The sequence below is a fragment of the Alnus glutinosa genome, chromosome 14 (assembly GCF_958979055.1).
Source record: "Alnus glutinosa chromosome 14, dhAlnGlut1.1, whole genome shotgun sequence".
NCBI classification, from domain to species: domain Eukaryota; kingdom Viridiplantae; phylum Streptophyta; class Magnoliopsida; order Fagales; family Betulaceae; genus Alnus; species Alnus glutinosa.
Window position 1 is genome coordinate 16941066 of NC_084899.1, and position 18935 is coordinate 16960000.

General features: G+C 34.4%; 1 protein-coding gene across 1 annotated transcript; it reads left to right on the forward strand.

Annotated features, from left to right (window-relative positions):
• The first annotated feature begins 11062 nt into the window (after positions 1–11062).
• Positions 11063–18613, forward strand: LOC133856669 (probable Histone-lysine N-methyltransferase ATXR5). The gene is made up of 6 exons (XM_062291727.1): positions 11063–11512; positions 11612–11692; positions 17102–17331; positions 17458–17558; positions 17646–17858; positions 18129–18613. Exons 1-6 carry the CDS (start codon positions 11167–11169, stop codon positions 18286–18288), a joined length of 1131 nt encoding a protein of 376 aa, XP_062147711.1. The 5' UTR covers positions 11063–11166; the 3' UTR covers positions 18289–18613.
• Positions 18614–18935: the final 322 nt, after the last annotated feature.

Here is an 18935-nt window from a genome sequence, read left to right on the forward strand (position 1 = left end):
TATTATTATATTGATTTAACTATCATTATATTAAGTTAACGTAACCGTGCCGATCGATCATTAAATCTGTATTTTTTAAAGAAATATTGATAGGCACTGTCATATTAGTCTAAAAGAATAAGAGTGTAGCATGTAACATTCTTCGTTACTAATATGATATGTATTTTTATAAGAATAATTTTATTTAATAGACTCATGTATAATTGTCATACAAATAAAAATTAGCTCTTGAATCAACATTTAGTTTTTTTTTTACCAAGTGTTGATCCAATGAGTGATTTTTTTACTACCATGTCATCCAGTTATATAATAATTATATAAAAATCTACTAAATAGTATTATTTATCTTTTTATAATTTTTTTTTTTTTTTTTACATGTCCACACAAGAGGGGAGAGGAAGATTCGAACTAGTAACCTCCGCTTCTTGAGGCGTAGTCTCCAACCGATTGAGCTACTCCTTGGGGACCTCTCTTTTTATAAATAGATGATATATCCATATTACTAATGAGTACATATTATCCGAACATGTCATGTCAATAAATAAAATAAAGATAGCATTAAAAATATTTAAAACTCAATAAATAAATTAAAACAATGGGTTAAACATTTTTTTAGTCATTAAGTTTTGACAACTTTATTTTTTAGTCTCTGAGTTTCAATTCGCATCACAGATGGTACCTCAATTTTGGGAAAATGCCAAATTAGTATCTCAGTTAAGTTTTTCGTTCAAAAACTGACGGTATGAGGTTGACATGTGGCAATATATAAAAAAAATTAAAAATTAAAAATCTCAGCCACCCCCTTGTTTTTTTATTTTTTTAATTAATTCTTAAAGATTTTTAATTTTTATTTTTTTTATATAGTGCCACATGTCAACCTTAAAGATTGACACGTGGCGAGCCGTTAGTTTTTAAATAAAAAACTTAATTGAGGTACCAATTTGATCTGTTCTCAAAATTGAAGTATTATATGTAATCCGAATTGAAACTAGGAACTAAAAAAATAAAGTTCTTAAAACTCAAGGACCAAATGTGTATTTAACCTTAAAACAATTCATAGTTTTAAGATAAAATTGAAAAATACGTCATTTAGTTCGATAAGAAAAATCACATTTTGACCATTATTTCATCATTGTTAGTAATTTAAAAATACATATGGTAAATGCAGCAAAAATACACGTGCAATAGATTATGGTGATGTTGGACTAATTAACCATGCAAGATTTTTTTTTTTTTTTTTTTTTCTCGTGAAAACTTCACTTGATATATTTTTTTTTTTTTATCTTTTATCACGTTTACAATCATATTCATAAACTTTAAAAAATGTCAATTTAATGTATTAATATTTCATTATTTTTTTAATTCCACCCCTGTTAGAATTTTCTGTTATATCTTAATGGATGTTGTCAAAATTTCTAAAATACCCATCATTTTTTATAAGATTTTTTTTAGGCAAAAAAAGAAGAAAAAAAAATTACAAAGATTTAGGCGTTAGTCATGATTAAACGGAATTTGCAAAATGACCGTGTATGAAACTTTTTTAAAAAAAGAATATTTTGAAAATTTGAAATGATTTAATGGAAAATCCTAACGAATTGGTGAAATTGAAAAATTGATATATTAAATTGACATTTTTTAAAGTTTAAAGGTATGATTGTAAAAATTATAAAAGATCAGGGGTAGTAAGTGAAGTTATATTTGGTTTTATTATCTTACTCATCTCCGTAGAAAAGATGTGCAAATCCACCATTAAATCTGTAAATTTGTAATACCACATTCACGTAAATTTAGTGGTGAATTGAGAAAAAAAAAAATGATAAAAACCATGTCACCAGACATAATTTTCTTTTCTTTATCCCATCTTAGTCAGCAACAATTACAATATTAAGCCAAATAATAATATAATTTTTTGGAACATCAAGTCCGTTTGTGGTTGAGATTGAAATGTCACTCTTAAAAGTTTCCTAGAAAAGAAAATCAAGTGCATCATAATCCGTGATTCTTATGAGAAAGACACGTAACGATGCATTTAAGAGAACTTTTTCTTTTCTTTTTTTTTTTAAAAAAAAAATTACAAAACTGTGGTATTAAATAATACGGATGTTTTCTTAACACATGGCTCGTCCATATAAATTTTTGAGAAATTATATATATATATATATATATATATATATATATATATATATATATATATATATATATATATATATATATATATATTTCTGCATTTTTTACACATTTATGGGGACGGAAAAATGGGCCCGGTATAGGCCATGTTTCACCCTTAATTATTAAGAAGAAAAAAAATTTAATGTAAAAATAAAAAATATAAAGTTTTTTTGGCTATTTGCCCTTAGCAACAATTTTTTTTTTTAATCCCCTTAGCCCCTTTCTTTTTATCGTCTTTTCAACTGGTTTCATCTCATCTATGGCAATAGCTTCATTGTCAAAACTTTTTCTTATAATATTTCACAGGTTGCAATGGATATGTCTAAGAAGAGTAACAATGGAATGAGCTTTATAAAGTTATAGAGATTTTATTGAAAGTAAATGAAATGGATTTAATAAAGCAATGCATTGGAATAAGACAAGTGTGGACTCGATAAGTCACACGTCTGGTAAAGCACGATTTCCTAAAGATGCGTAGAAAATGTAGTGTAAAATGGCAATTCATTGCAATAGAGCTAGATGTCATTACAAATTTTAGAAGAAATACGTTTCATTTGTTTTGTATTATGTTTAGTTGAATGGGTTTTTTATATAATATAATGTGTTTCGTATAACAATTAATGGGCTACTGTGTTAGCTATAGTGGTTGTTCTAACAAATTGAGTAAAAGAATATTAGCTTTAAGAACCATGTCATTCAAGAAAAGCATTGTAAGAAATGAACAATTTCATCCAATTGAAAATTTTTAATTTTAGTATAGAAACTGAGGCTTTTTTTTTAATATTTTTTATTTGTCCTTTCCTGAATCTTTGGACAGTGATTTTCTTTACTTCTTTACCAAAAAAACTTTATTTTCAATTTTGCTTATTGATTTTTAATTTCAAGGGAATAATAAAAAAAAATAAAAAACTGGGTTATGTTTAATTTCCTTAAAATTTGCTTCTTTTTTTTTTTTGAAAAAAAATTGAAATAATATATACTACATGGATGACCATTTAGATGAGAGGACATGGACTTATATTTTTAAATTTTATTCATACTTTGACCCCTACTTCAAAAAAATAATAATAATAAAAGGCCCTCCCATTAAAATGTCTGGCTCCATCCCTGTACATCTCCTTTAGTAGATTAAAAATAAGATGTGTAAGAAATGTATTTATATAATTTCTCTAAAGTTTTAGGAAAAATATAACAAAGCTCAATGAACTAACAACCGTTTTTTAAATGAGAAATGCTACTTTGTATTCTCTTGTCTTTCTTCCATTATTCTCCGCTAATGTAACATTATCAATTCACCATTGGATTTTTATTTTTTATTTTTCTAATTAAAATTGATATAAATGTGGATTGACAAAGTCACAATAATCAAGAATAATACGAGAAGAACAAGAGAACGATGTATTATACATCTCTTTTGAAATAGCCCAATGAAGTGACGTGTGTTAAAGTGATATACCAAACTACAAAGGTGTCTCAACCAGACCAATTTTTAGATTATATTCCTATAGTAACCTTATCTCTTAAAAACCAAAATAAACTAATAAAATAAAAAACTCAACTATTTTTTAAACAAAAAGAAGAAGAAAAAACTAAAGGGGTGGATAAATAAGAAAAATAAAAAAACTATTTTTTGGGATAAATGAAAAATCAGTCCCTATAATTAGCTTAAACTACAAATCTCTCCATGCGGTAAAAAAAATAATTCAGAAGTCCTCAAGGTAGGACAAAATAACAATTTAGTCATTGCAGTCAAACTCCATCAAAATACTCGAATGATTCGGTTAGTGTCCATGTCAGCACAAATAAAATGATGACATGTGTCACTCTTAATAAAAAAAAATATAAATATCTTAAAAATAAGGATAAACACAAAATCAGTACATGTGGTTGGCCTAAATTACAAATCACTCATTATAGTATTAAAGTGAATTCAAAGGTCCATGGTGTGACGACCCATTTTTATTTATACAAAACGAATCATCACAGTAGCCTGAAATTTAGCCATGAACCAACATAACATTAACAGAACTCATAACATACATAACACATTAGAGATAATACACATAGCAGCGGACACTAATTACATTAACTAACAGAGTATTTACAACATCAAAGCCATTTGACTATCTATGTAATTAAAGTTTATCAATGTATTAATTACATAACAAAAATATGGCTATACAAAATGAGTGTTACATGCGACAAAAGCTATAAATTTATCAAGTCTATACAAAAGATAGACTATCCACAAGTCCAACACCTACGACCGTCACGAAGAGCTTCAATTATAGTATCTTAAACACAACGCCATAAGGTCCTCATCGACGTCTGCGGTACCTGCAGCCAAAATGTCACGCCCCTGTTTTGGGATATGAGGGGAACGCGAACTTTAAATACATACGACAATAACTAAAGATTAAAAGAAACAAAGCTCTCATGAAATGAGTATTTTCATAGTATCATTAACAGCATCAAAATATATACTACTAGGAAATATTGTTCATTACAAATTTACAAACAAAAGTGTGGAGGTATAGACAAAAATCAACAAACAAGTTGCTAATAATCCCCCTAAACACATAGGACTGTAAGATGTACAACTACAAGCAAAAGGTTGTACTACATCGAAACTAGTCGCTCTACGGTCCAAGGTAATGACAGAATCCCCATGCTGCTAACTGGTATTATGAACAAACAGCTACTCCAACTACTCTATAATACAATAAGTCCAAGTGTGCCACTCAAGATGCCAGATTTGGGGGTCCTTGACCACCAATAGGCCTACCGGCACTCCTCCTCTCAGCACAATAATAAAAACGGCCATCTGAAAAAATGTTAAGGGGAAAAGGGTGAGTTTAATAATAACTCAGTAAGTAACACAACGCATCACAAGGCAATATAAATAGTTTAATTTAGAAATTTAGAATTTTCCGAGTCCACATATGGAAATATCAGCATCAATAAGAAATGTGTATATGCAATCATCATTCATAGTGTCAGTTTTGTCAACCATTGGCCCACTTCCGCATTTTTACCATGAGCGGTGCACGTTGGGCTCGTCCATAGGACCGATCCCGAAGGACCCATAGGCTCATCCTGTCGTCATAGGGGAGAGCTGCCGGGTTAGGAAGCTCCCTAGGTGAGAACCCCCCAGCCGATAGCTCCACACTTTTGGTGTGGTTGCCCCGCTACCCATCATCATTATCATAAGATCCGGATCACAGCATTATGGTGCCGTGGGACAAAACTTTATGTGATGCACATAAAACATATATATTTTCAACATAGTTTCATCATCTTGTTCATATAGTGTACATATTTATTTTGAGAATCATAAACTCATCATCATCATCTTCATTCATATAGTGCACGTGTAACAAATAATCATCAGCTTCATTCATCCATGTGATTCACATATTCATTATTTCATACTTGATATAATAGAGCAAATAATATTTAGGTGAAGAGAGTCTTTTGAAAATTCTTGACGTTTGTCTTTCAAAAAAATATTTTGTTAAAAAAAATTCGCCGAAGTTTTAAAGTTGTGTTCCCTTACCTGGAGTTTCTGAGCAGACTCTTAAATATCTTTACCAGCGCAAGTTTCTGCAGATATTGTCTGATTTTTCTTTTTTTGCTTGAGGTGGAAGAGAACGAGAGGTGTCATTTTTTTAAAATAAAGGGTGGGGACAAACGAGTGTTCTAAAGTGCACTTGCATGACGGACAAGTGTTCAAGAGGAAAAGATGAATGGTGCCACGAGAGACTTTTGCAGGAACACTTGTCATTGTAAGCTCACCTAAAAATAACACTTGTACACCACTCGTCACTTCCCTGTTCAAACATTTTGTATGAAGAACATTTGTATTAAAAGGGAAGGAAAGGCTGAAACACATGTACAGCATGCATGGAGTTAAGAACTCCATTTGTCAACTAGATAGGGCCCACGTGCCCTCCCTTAATTAGCTCATCTTTTTTTTTCTTCTTCTTAATAACACCTTATATATATATATATATATATAGGGGTAATTGCCTTTTCCCCCCATGAACTACCAAAAAATGCGCGATACCCCAATGAACTACCAACTCGACCAAAATAAAGCATTCAACTACCAAAGACAACCATTTTCCCCATTCCGTCAGTTAGAAGGGTTAAAAGAAACAGTCAACGGGTTATGTGCCATTTTACATGGGGGCATGTTAGAAGATGGTGGTAGTTCATGGGGTGAAAATAGGAAGATGGTGGTAGTTCATGGGGGGAAAAGAGGAAGAAAATGAGGGTAAAACGGCATGTGACGGTCTCGTGCCATGTTGACCGTTTATTTTAACCCCTTTGACTGACGGAAGGGGGAAAAATGGTTGTCTTTGGTAGTTGAATGCTCTATTTTGGTCGAGTTGGTAGTTCATGGGGGGAAAAAGTAATTACCCCACATATATATATATATATATATTTACTTATAGAACTTAATCTCTTTTAATAATACCAAAATAACAATAATATTATTCTTAAAACATTTTAATTAATAGATATTTTATGGGGTGTTATACAAAACATCATCGTCTACACGATCGTGGTAGTTGCCACATTCGCATAGATAGATTAATGAGCCCACAATCTCAGTAGTATAAAAATCACTAAGTTTTGTAATGAGCCAACATTTAGTTCTTCTATCATACATTTACAACAACAACTACTCTTAGTAAACCATTTATTTTCTTAAAATATTTCATAGCAAACAAATATTTCATTATTTGTTTACTATTTCTCATTTAGTACAAAGACTAAAATCATCTTATCTCTGCGGTTCTTACAAACAAAATAAAACCCTGACTTTAATTCCTAACTGTATTTGCCATTTATACAAAAGGGTATAAATACATTAACTTCAAACTCTTCTCCAACAAACCAACACTTAAACAACATTCAACAATTTAACACTAACTTCATTTGGCCAACCACTCTAGACAATCCATAGCAACCTAACACTTTAGTTTAGACACAAAACCTCCATACCATCAACTCCCATGGTTGAGTAGCAACCGATAGATAATAAACCCAAAATAGCAAACCCATACCAAAAGCTCCAATAATAAGCTTCTAGAGCTACAAACAAAACCCAAACAAAACCCAACCTAAATCAATACCCATACGGCTAACATTCCATGGAGACCCCAAAAATTTCCAAACATAAGCCCTAATTTTGAAACCCACAGCAACCCACCATGAATCAACATACCATCTAAAACTCCTACCAAATTAATATGATTTTCGTGATATATAATCAATGGATAAAATGAAAGCACGAAGAAAAGATATAGATTTTATCATCATTGACATCCATGGTCGAGAAACTCCATCTTTGGCTTCGCCATCTTCTCCTCTATTCTTTTTCTTTGACTCTCTCTCTCGTTTGAGAAAAGTAATCGCCTATGAAAATGCCAAAATTCTTTGTTATTAAAATAATTATTCTATTTATAAACTGTTCATTTTGATTATCATGGCTTTCTTAAAATTATTTCGTGAGACTAACACTTTATAAACAATTATTTATTATTGTATTGCTATTCATTGTCTACTATAGACTAAAATATGTTTCTCAATTGGTTATTTAAAATTTTTGCATGCCACACCACCATGGGAAAAAAGTGTAGATTGTAGGGTACGTACACATCACTATATAAACTTGATCCTATGACCCATAATTAATAGATTTAGGATGCCTTGAATCCATTTTTCAGAGTGACCAGCACAACCATGTACAGATGAAGGTGTATTGTCCCATATTATTAATAGGAATAAGTAGGTCTTAATTTGAAATTAGGACTTTCGGCTTTCTGCGTGGACCAAATGTTCTTTGAGAACACTGAATGATCAATCACGAACGATTGATTTTCCTTTGAGAAATATCGATTTTTTCCTTCATGAAAGATCGTTCTTCGCACCACAAATGATCGATGACGTGGTGTACTGTGTGTCAGAAAGGTACATCCCACGCTTTTGGTGTGTAGGAAAATAGCACACGAACGTTCGAGGATCGTACAACGAAAGTTTGCAATAGTACACAAACGTTTGATACTCGAGTACCAAACGTTCGACAAGTGGCAAGTCAGTTCATCCTCAACCTTTACTATTTTTACCCTATAAATACCCTACCCCTTCGTTTCATTTTGTGTAATCTGACCCTTCGAACTGGTGTTACTATACTGATAGTGTGTGGGAGCGTTTCGGTGTGAGAAATACGTTTTTGATTTAAAGAGGTAATGCTTTTAGCTTAAGCTCGTTCCTTTATAGTCGTTATGCTGTCGGTTTATCTTTGTAACTTCTAACCATAAGTTTAATCCTCTAGTTGTTATAATGGTCGTAATGTTAGCATTTTAACATTCTAGACGTAGTTTTCGCATGATGTAATGATACGGCTTAGGATTGTATTAGGAGTGTTACTTAAACCTTAGGTCTTGCTTAGTAGTAGTTTAAATTAGATTTAGTTTGAAATACAGTTTTTGCCAGGAACGAACGTTCGATCCTCTTGGCCGAACAATTGATCTCCCATGCTTCGAACGATCTTTCCTCGTGTCACGAATGTTCACGAATCGTATCTCGAACGTTCGGCCTTTGAGCACGAGCGCTCGTGGGTAAGACAGAATACACATTTTGAACTTGTTATAGCGTAGAGTTAGTTTTTAGTTCGGATTAGGACTAACTGTAGTCTTTTCTCAGATCTCGAGGTTGTGGAGCATCATGAGTCATGAAGACTTTACATAGGAGCTTTACAATATAAGTGAGTAAAAACTCACATAGATACTTGTTATTATTTTTTCCACGTACTATGATTATTTGGTGTACTAAACATGTATGTTTACAACTCATATGAAATACACTTTAATTACCGTGACCTATATTTTGTGAAAATGAGTGATGAATAACAAAATAATGAAAATGATGAGTTTATAAAGTCATGCATGTAAAAGACAGTAAATATTAAATTTCATCGTATGACATGATATATCGTTTCGTGCGGAATAATGGCCATGAGCTTACTATTATATGAGTTATTCTTTATTGTCAAAAGTTTATGATATGTTATGATAAGCCTTTGATCCAATGGTTATTTGGTGACCAGTGCACCATGCTTGAATAAGGGTCACAGTTACAGCTTTGTTAGTAGTGTGGGCCACTTGAAGTCGGACTTGGTCGGCCTGCTAGTATATGACGGTACATGTACATATCTGGGACACCGATGTTGTATTACAGGTCCCTCAGGACAGCGCCAAGCCGCTAACCATGCCAAGAATGAGTTAATATCTTAGATAGACCATGTGGAATTGTACTATATATGACATGATTCTTGTTATAAACATGTATTATATCTATATTGTATCCATGATCATTTTATAAAATGAGAAATTATATTAACATTTTGATGCATGTGAGTACATCCTAAACCGAGTCCACCATAAAATAACATGTATATAATACGTATTATTACTCACTAAGTTGTGGACTTACGTTTGTATTTTTTCTACATTTGAAACATGTATTGTTTTATAGATAGTTTTATTAATAACTACCCTGGAGCGGCATATGGTCTTGTTGGAGGGAGTGCTCAAGATCATCTTTGAGAAGTTAGATCTCGTTTGTTTGGCTGGGATGTGGAGAGGAGATAGTGAATCCCGCCAAATACGATAGATATGATCTTTGTGCTTTATCTTCTTAAGTGTAGGGCTTGACTCTTGATGTTGTTATGAGTCTTAGATCTTTTGGCTTTAGATCTATATTATATTTGATGATTAGTCTTTGAGAGCATTCAGCTATCTGTTATGGTGTTTTAGTTTCACTCTGGCTGTTCTTATTATATATGATTGTAAGTTTTTCTTTAATTGCTATTTTTATGTTATAAGTGAAAGTTTTTCGCTGCAGACTCTCTTCGGAGAGGATGAGATCCATGTGATCTTATTCTTTTTAGGATAAGACTCGTAGTCAAACCACGAAGTTAATTATCAGTTTGTTAATTTCACTAGATTGTTACAGAAAGTCACAACCTGCGGCATCACTAGTGGTGTGGATCACCCGGGTTCAGACCTAGTTGGGCCACTTGCAGTGGCTATATCAGAGATCTCATAAGACACACAAACCTCACTGTAAAAGGGTTAAACGTATGAGAACAGTTATGAATTATAAATGATTATGATTATTATATTATACACTTCATCAGCATGATTTTATGCATTAAATTATTATAAGTGCAATCCATTATGCCCTAACTGTTTTTAAAAAAATGTACCATTTTTCTCTAATAGTGTAATAGCGGAGATAACACTTACTAGTTACTTAAATTGACATTTCTAAAACGCCCGATCTTATTATTTAATTCTAAGTAAACCAAGCTTACTGCATGGTTTAGGTTCCGTTGGCGATTTATTTATAAAGTCCTGAATTTACGCAGTTATTATGTTTGTTGGAGACTTTCATGAATGAATGTGAAAATTGGACTTTAAAAAAAAAAAGTGAACAATTTGAACTTGTCAGAAATTTATGGACGTTGAGTCTCTCCATGGAGGTAAATAATGAGACGTTTAATTAATAATCATTCTTTTTATCATAATTACTGGCCTTAATTAGAGACAATTTATTAATAAATTTTTTAATTCAATCAATTATGGATAACCCCTCAAGCTTCAATAACGCTTCAAGGTGCCCACTCGGCGCTAAGTAGGTCCATTACTCGGCATTGCTTATTCCAAACGGCTAAATTGTAAGAAAGCTCAGACTGATTCACAAGGAACGCACACTTGCATTACAACACCCAATCATCTTACGCCACGTTGCATCCACGGTCTTCCCGCGAGAGAGAGAGAGAGAGAGAGAGCGAGAAAGAGAGACAAGGAAGTAAGGAACACACATTTTGACACCATTTCCAGTTTTCCTAGAGAGAGCAGCTCTGTACAACGTTTCCGATTCTGCCCTCAGCCATTTCGGAAACACCGAGCCTGTGCTCCTCCCATGGCTCCAGCCACGTCTTCCTCCTCCTCGGCTAAGCGGCTCATCCGCTTCAGTGGCTCTCTCCGCCGCACGGAGGCGCCGCGCCGGCCGTCGCCGTCGCCGCCGCCGAAGAAGCTCAAGCCGATGGTGGAGGTAATGGAGAAGGCTCGGCATGCCGTGGTGGAGCGCGTCGACTACAGCGACGTGAGCTGCCAGCAATGCGGCTCCGGCGACAGCGCCGACGAGCTTCTCCTCTGCGACAAGTGCGACAAAGGCTTCCATATGAAATGCCTACGACCGATCGTCGTCAGAGTCCCCATCGGATCATGGCTTTGCCCCAAGTGCTCCGGTCGCAGAAGAGTAAGAAGTAGGGATTTCTTTGTTTTCGTTTTCTTTGTTTCTCATTCTTTTTTTTTTTTGGAATGTGAAATTTGACAATGTATTTGCGTTTCTTATTGCTTTCTAGGTTTCTCTCAGAAGAAGATAATCGATTTCTTTCGGATTCAGAAGTGTACTGATAAGAAAAACAAGTTTTCGTCTCCTCAAGGTGAAATTCTATTGACATCATCTGGTTTCGATACCATCATCATCGTTGTTGTTATCGAAATTTGTGTCGCTTCTCTGCTTGTTTTTCGTGATGTTATGTACGGTATTTGATCAGTTGCATTGGGCTTGATCATTGTTACTTTTATTGATTATTTTTATTGAACTTGTTTCAGGCTTCCCGCAAGGATTCCTCTGAAGGATCCGCCTTATTATAAGAAAAATTTTCTTATTGTTTAATGCTTAATTTAAACTTAGGATTTCAAACACAAGCCAATAGAATGCTTTTCACAAATGAGATCTACATTGTATATTTTTGCAAAGAAATGATCTTTAGGGATGGAATGCTTCTTTCTTGTGCATGTACAAGATATGAACTATGATTAGAAGTGTTATTTATTTATTTATTTTTTTGGTCCAATGGTTGTGCTACACAGCGAGGGTACCCCTCCTCACCATGAACCCATCCTGGGTGATGGCGGGTTTCAGTCCCAAGTCATTGGTATGATGCCAAGAGGCGTTACCATATGAGCTAGCCATTCAAAGTTTTTATTTGAATTATTCCTTACCAAATTTTGAAAATATTCAAGTAGCTGTCCAAAGATACAAAGTTTTGAAGAAGAACGACTTAATTTCTTCCAATGTCCTCTTCCAGTCCTCAAAACTTATGTGATTCTTTTCCCTCGATAAACACCATAAAAGGCACGTAGGATGACATATGACTACTAAATGAATATGATTGAACTTTAACTGCAATAGCATTTGCCATTTATGGCTTAGATTCATGTATTATATAGATTGTCCAAAAGACGCTAATCTCTATGTCTCTCTACACGTAGATGCATATGAATGTATCTGAGTGTATACATATAGGAAACTTGGGAAATATCATGGTATAAATGAATTCCTTGTTTGAGAAACAACCATGTTGTAAGTGTTGAAAGGGATTATAAGTTTATAGTACTTATCCTTTTCTTCCCCTTCTTAAGCAAATATTGATTATAGTGTTAGGGTTTATGCCCTAAAAGCCAATCCTTTTGTATGACATTTTGGTTTGTTAAATAAAGTTGTTTATTTGCTGAATTATTTTAAGAACATTGTGCACATATTATTTATTATAAACATGTAGTCCTCAAGTTATATTGAATATGACTTGGGTGTGTTAATGGGATTATCACACAAAATCTAAGTCATAAACTTTGTAACTTATAAATTGTACTTCCTAGTTAGTTGGAATTGTGTATTCCATTTGATAATTATAACGTATCAATCATGATGATCTTTCTTGATCATGTGAAGTAGAGACTTCTAATTGATATGTTGGTGTGGTGACAATGCACTGAACGGGCCACATGAGTTGTTATTTTATTCTAACTACTGTCAATATGAATAACTTGAACTCACGATTACTTATAGAATTGGATCTCAATCCTGAGAGGAATGTGAACTCAAATGTAAAATTGAGGTCACTTTGATACATTTAAGAGTAAGATCTTTCATGGTCAAAATCTCGATATGTTGGGTATCACATATAGCATTGTGTGAACATTACTTCTCAAGATGGAATCCATAATCCTTTGATTGAATTAAAGCGATATGAAATATCTCCTTAAGATAAATTTAATGGGAATTGATTATTTTGAATCTCGGGCATGAGTATTTTAGTAAGGAGTTACTAAAAGTAAATGTACTAAATGAAATAAGATTTCAAGAGTACAAGAATAATCAAGAGATTAAATTGGGTACTCAAGGATTAAGTAGGAGTGAATTAAAGTGATAGTTTATTTATGACTTTAATTTAACCATGGATTATTTCATGGGGGTCAAATGCAATTATAAGATGTCATTGTGAGTTTTGATTAATCAAAATAAATGTTAGAAAGCAATTGCAACCTTTTAGTGGAATAAATTGTAATTAATAGTAACCTAGAACAAGTCATGAGATGACAAGTGTCCTAGGCCTATTGGAGCTAGTTTTATTTTCCCTTTAGGTCCCTTCTCAAGATGATTATTATCTCTTTTGGGCTTGACCTAACTACACAAGGATACTCTCCCCTTGGCCGTGTATGTATAAGTGGTAGACAAGGTTTTCCAAGTCATGCTTTGATAAGGAAACCTAATACTACTTCCATTAGCAGACACAAGCCTATTGAAAGGGAGCTTTTGTAGGCATTAAAGTCCACACTCTTGGTCTCTTAATCAGAATTGAGGAGAAAGTTTAGAGGTCTCAAAACCCTAGCCTACACGTGTGAATTGAAGTTTGGAGCAAGAGAATTCAAATCAGCCCATCAAACCCTAGTAGCTGACTTTGCAAGGTATGCATCTTGCCTTGCAATTTTTTGTTTTGCATGATCCATTGCTATGCTTTCCTAATGATCTTTCTTGGGTTTTTCCGCTGTATCTTTGAGATATGATCCTAACATATAGTTGATATCTATCTAAATACTTTTTGGATATGTGTCTTTAATGCTTTTAAAGTTTTCAGTGCCACTTCATAGTTAAATACTAAGGGGTAAGACTGTATACAAGCCGCTCTCCCAAGACCCATTGAAGTGGGATCATTACTGAGCAGTCACCCTTGGGTTTTTCCGCTGTATCTCACGAAATTTAATGAAGTCACTCCATCTCACTCACCTCCTAGATCTATCTATTTTAAGATGAACATAGCATATGCCCCCTATGCCTTAAGAAGGTTATGGGGTCTAGTGTACCTTTTGTTGTCATCTAGCGATTTCCCTTGTTGAGCTCTTGATCTGTCTATTTAAAGATATGCACATGGCACTTGTTGGCATCCTTAACTTGTAATATTGTCCAAGATTAGGTGAAAAATTGTTCGACAAAATGATGGCTGATCTCTCATTCAATGTTTTCTAACTATTTCCCTCTTTGTGTTGTTCATCTCTTTTAAGTGATCTTTTCAAAGGCCCTCAATCCTTTTGTGTGTGCATGTTTGTGCATGTGTGCATGTGTGCATGCTTCTATGTGTGTGTACAACCTCTACACTCTAACATTTGCTATTTTTGTGTGGTAATCCATTTTTGTAGCTCTCTTAAGAGGAGTTGATGGGTCATCGGAGGCCGAAAAAAGAAAGCATTAGTTAAGAGTACTTTAATTCAGGCTTGTACAGCTACTAACTTAACAAACTACAAATTGTTTCCTTTAGTCTTCCACAGTTTCTATTTTGAAGTAATATAATTGAAGGTCAAGATGCCACCTCATTTGATTTAAAACCCGTCCTTATTCTTCCCTTTAAAAAAATAAAAAGACAAAAGACAACTTCATCTCAAGTCACTTTACATCTTACAACCCCTTGGAATTAAAGACCCAAAAGTTAATGTAAATGATTTGATTTTTGAGTTATAAAATATGCTCCATTAAGCTTCAAGGGAAAATTACTATTTGAGTCCCTGGGGTTTTAGCTTTTACCAAATTACTCCATGAGGTTCAAAATCGGTTAGATTGATCCTTAAGGTTTAATTCGTTCTCAAATCACTCCATTCGTCCCACTTTCACTAAATTATCTAATGGAATGCCATGTCGTACCCGTAGTATTGCAACATGTGCATACATGGCACAATTAGCTTCACTACGTCAGTCACATGCCATGATGGATTGCCATGTCATTAAAAATTCCATATCATAAAATGCCACATCATTAAAAGTGTCCCATCTTAAAAAAGAAAAAGGTGAGGGTTGGGTGTGGGAGAGAGGTGGTTGCGTGGTCACGCCTATCTCCTATGGGAGGGGGGTGGTCGCATGGCCACCCTATCTAATTGTGAGGGGTGGTTGCGTGACCACCCCTCTGTTGTGGAAAGTGGTTGTGCACCCACCCCTCTATAGCAGATAGGGGTGGACGTGCAGCCACCCCCGCTCAGAGGAGATGGGGGTTGCCGTGCGACCACCCCATCCTACAGTAGAGGGGTGGTCGTCCTGCCATCCCCTCCCAACAGACACCCTCAGGGCCATGCCTCTCCCACAGCAGAAGGGTGGCCACGTAGCCACCCCCTCCTACAGCAAACACTCCTCGAACATGATGCACATATTCAATTTGATTTCATTGACAAATTGGGGCATGAAGATGATTGAATGGTTTCAATCATTTGATATGTAAGAGTGGTCATTTTGTTAGATACTGTGGATGAATCAGAAAGGTGTTTCTAGATAGCTACTTAAGCATAGACTTTTAAAATTTATAGCAATTCTGAGTAGACTATAAATTTAGTGCTTGATAATGGTTATTCTTGTTTTGGCCAGACAATAATTAGGGTTGAAGTGCTATATATTCATTTTGTGATAAAAATTGAGCTAAATTACTTGATATGAAATTTCATTTAATTCTTTAACGAAAGGAGATTGGACTGCTTTGGTATTTCGTGGGTCATGCCTAGGAGTGTGCTTGACTTAGTTGCTTGTTGGTGGAAGTCTGGGAGATCTGGGAGCGCTACTACATGGAAGATGGTGCCTATTTGCCTTTTTTGGTGTACTTGGAGAGAGAGAAACCTTAGGTATTTTGAGAATCTAGAGAGCTCCCTAGAGGAGGTGCTAGAGTTATTTCTCCATACCTTGTATGTCTGGTCGATGGCTTATTTGTACCCTTTATCTATCAGCTTTGCTGAATTTCTTGCTTCTTTTTCGCTTTCTAGTTAGGTGTTTCCTGTTGTATACTTCTAGTGTACGTAGGGGCGCCTTACGCTTTCAATAAAACTATCATTACTTATCAAAAAAAAAAAAAAAGAAAAAAAAAAAGAAGAAAAAAAAAAGAAGAGATCGGACTGCTTGGTTATATGGGGAGCTTCAAAGATGGTAAATGTATTTTGTTGAATGAATAGCAAAGTGATTTCACTGTCAAAAGGGAGTGATGCAATTCAAGATGAGGACACAAGAGGAAGGCTAGAAACTACAAGGGTTAAGTGAAAAATGGCCTATGATATAAGTAGAATGTTTCCTAATGAAGCAAATTTGTGAAACAGAATTCTTTTTTGTGTTCAATCAAAAGTTGCTGGGATTGAACAGAAATCTTGTCTTATTGCAGATTGCTCCCAATAGATATTTGAAAATATATGAACCATATGCTTGATAAAAAAAAAGCAGCAAGTGCTGATACCCTAATGCATAAATCTTGTGTTATTTGGGCTCTTCTTGGAGCATTCTATCATCTATTCACTTATTTGTAGCTTTTTCATTGCTTCATTTTTTTGTAGGGTAATAGTGATGTCATATAAATCCTAAACTAGTTTGTTTTTAATGCCATCATAGAAATTTCTAAGAAGGACGATGCATACTTGTGAAGCCAGCGTCTTCTGTCTTCATATGTCTTTTTTTTTTTTTTTTTTTTTTCATATCTATTCTCGTGCATTTGCTTATTGATTGTAACTTGATGCTTTTCTTATGTTTATTCTCAATTGGCTTCTAGATTCTAGAAAGCGTAGGAGACGTTCAGGATCATTGGTGTTACAAAAGAAAAGAAGGAGACTTTTACCATTTGTTCCAACAGAAGATCCAGCCCAAAGGCTGAAACAAATGGGTTCTCTTGCTTCTGCCTTGACAGCACTGCACATGGAATTCAGTGATGATCTCTCTTACATGCCTGGCATGGCGCCTAGGTCAGCCAACCAGGCCAAGATTGAAAACGGTGGAATGCAGGTTTTAACTTGAAATTTCTCTTTCAATTTTGTTTCCCATTTGAACTTTTGGTTCTCTTTATTGGGACTTGATGATACTTTATTTTACAATCTAGCATTTGGTTATAGTTTGTGGTTTTTTTATTAGGTCCTTTCCAAAGAAGATACTGACACCTTGGAACAGTGCAGTGCTATGTGTAAAAAAGGCGAATGGGCTCCCCTTATTGTAGTTTTTGATTCATGTGAAGGGTACCTTAACTTGAACTCATTTGTAGAGCTAGCAACTGTATATGATACCTGTATATTGAGTAGGTTAATTGTGATCTCGTGATGTAGTTATACCGTGGAGGCTGATGGCCCGATTAAGGATATGACGTTTATCGCTGAGTACACGGGTGATGTAGATTATATTAAAAACCGGGAACATGATGATTGTGATAGTATGATGACCCTTCTCTTGGCAAACGACCCATCTAAAAGTCTGGTCATCTGTCCTGATAAACGTGGGAACATTGTGCGCTTTATCAATGGCATTAACAATCACACTCTGTAAGCCCTTTCAACCTATCTCTGTTTGTCCACTGTGGCTAAATCCAAAAAAGAAACAAATATATAAAATAAAAATTTTCTTAATTCTAATTGTATGACTTCTTATATTGCCTTGTGCTGTATTTTTCTTTACCCACAGCACCACTTGTGCACTATAATCTCCAGTGAACTTCACAGAATAAAATTATCTTCTTTCCTCATGTTAAGATTTCCCTTTGAGTTGAGACTATTGACATCCCCTGTGCTTAAAATGAATCCAATTCTTTGCAGGGAAGGTAGGAAGAAGCAGAATTGTAAATGTGTGAGATACAGTGTTAATGGTGAATGCCGAGTCTTTTTGGTTGCTACTCGTGATATTGCAAAGGGCGAAAGGCTATATTACGATTATAATGGATATGAGCATGAATACCCTACTCACCATTTTGTCTGAGATATCATACAGATGTTGCTGTCTAACAATCCTACACAAATGGGATGTAATTTTGGATCCCAATAGATCCTTTTCTTTTGCCATTTTTTCAAAGCTTACTCATTGTTTTTGCGGAGCAACAATTCTTCTAAAATTAGCCATAGGCTATTCATTGTAATTTTTGATATAGAGCTGGCCCATTGTGTGGCCATGAGAGAACTAGAGTAGCAAGGAAGATTTTCCTTGAAATGGGCATATGAAGAAAATTAGATGTCTGAGAATTTTATTTAAGAAAAAAATCCTTTGTAATACACTTTTCTATGGAAGTGGTTACTTATTATTATTATTTTTTCTCAATGGTATTCATTCCATTGCTTCCAAGAAGATTTATGGAGAATTTGTTCCACGGCCACTTATTTTCTCATTGTTGTATCTCTTATCTTTTTCTTCTTGAGATGCTAACCATTCCCACGAGAGATATGCATAAGCATAACTGTGAAAAATGAAAATGTGACTACTGATTCCTTTCCATTTTGGTGCTGTATATTCTTGCAGTCACACAGGGACTGTGATGCTGCAGTTTGACCCTTCTTATTGATTTGAAAACTGATGCCTGGGTCTTTAGAATTGTATTCAGTTTTATATTGCATAGATCTATTAAGATGAAG

Excerpts from the sequence above, each read along its gene's own strand:
- LOC133856669 (XM_062291727.1), top strand. The coding sequence starts at position 11,167 with ATGGCTCCAGCCACGTCTTCCTCCTCCTCGGCTAAGCGGCTCATCCGC. Across the intron at positions 11,513-11,611 it reads CGGTCGCAGAAGAGTAAGAA|GTTTCTCTCAGAAGAAGATA; the intron begins GTAGGGATTTCT and ends ATTGCTTTCTAG. Across the intron at positions 11,693-17,101 it reads CAAGTTTTCGTCTCCTCAAG|ATTCTAGAAAGCGTAGGAGA; the intron begins GTGAAATTCTAT and ends ATTGGCTTCTAG.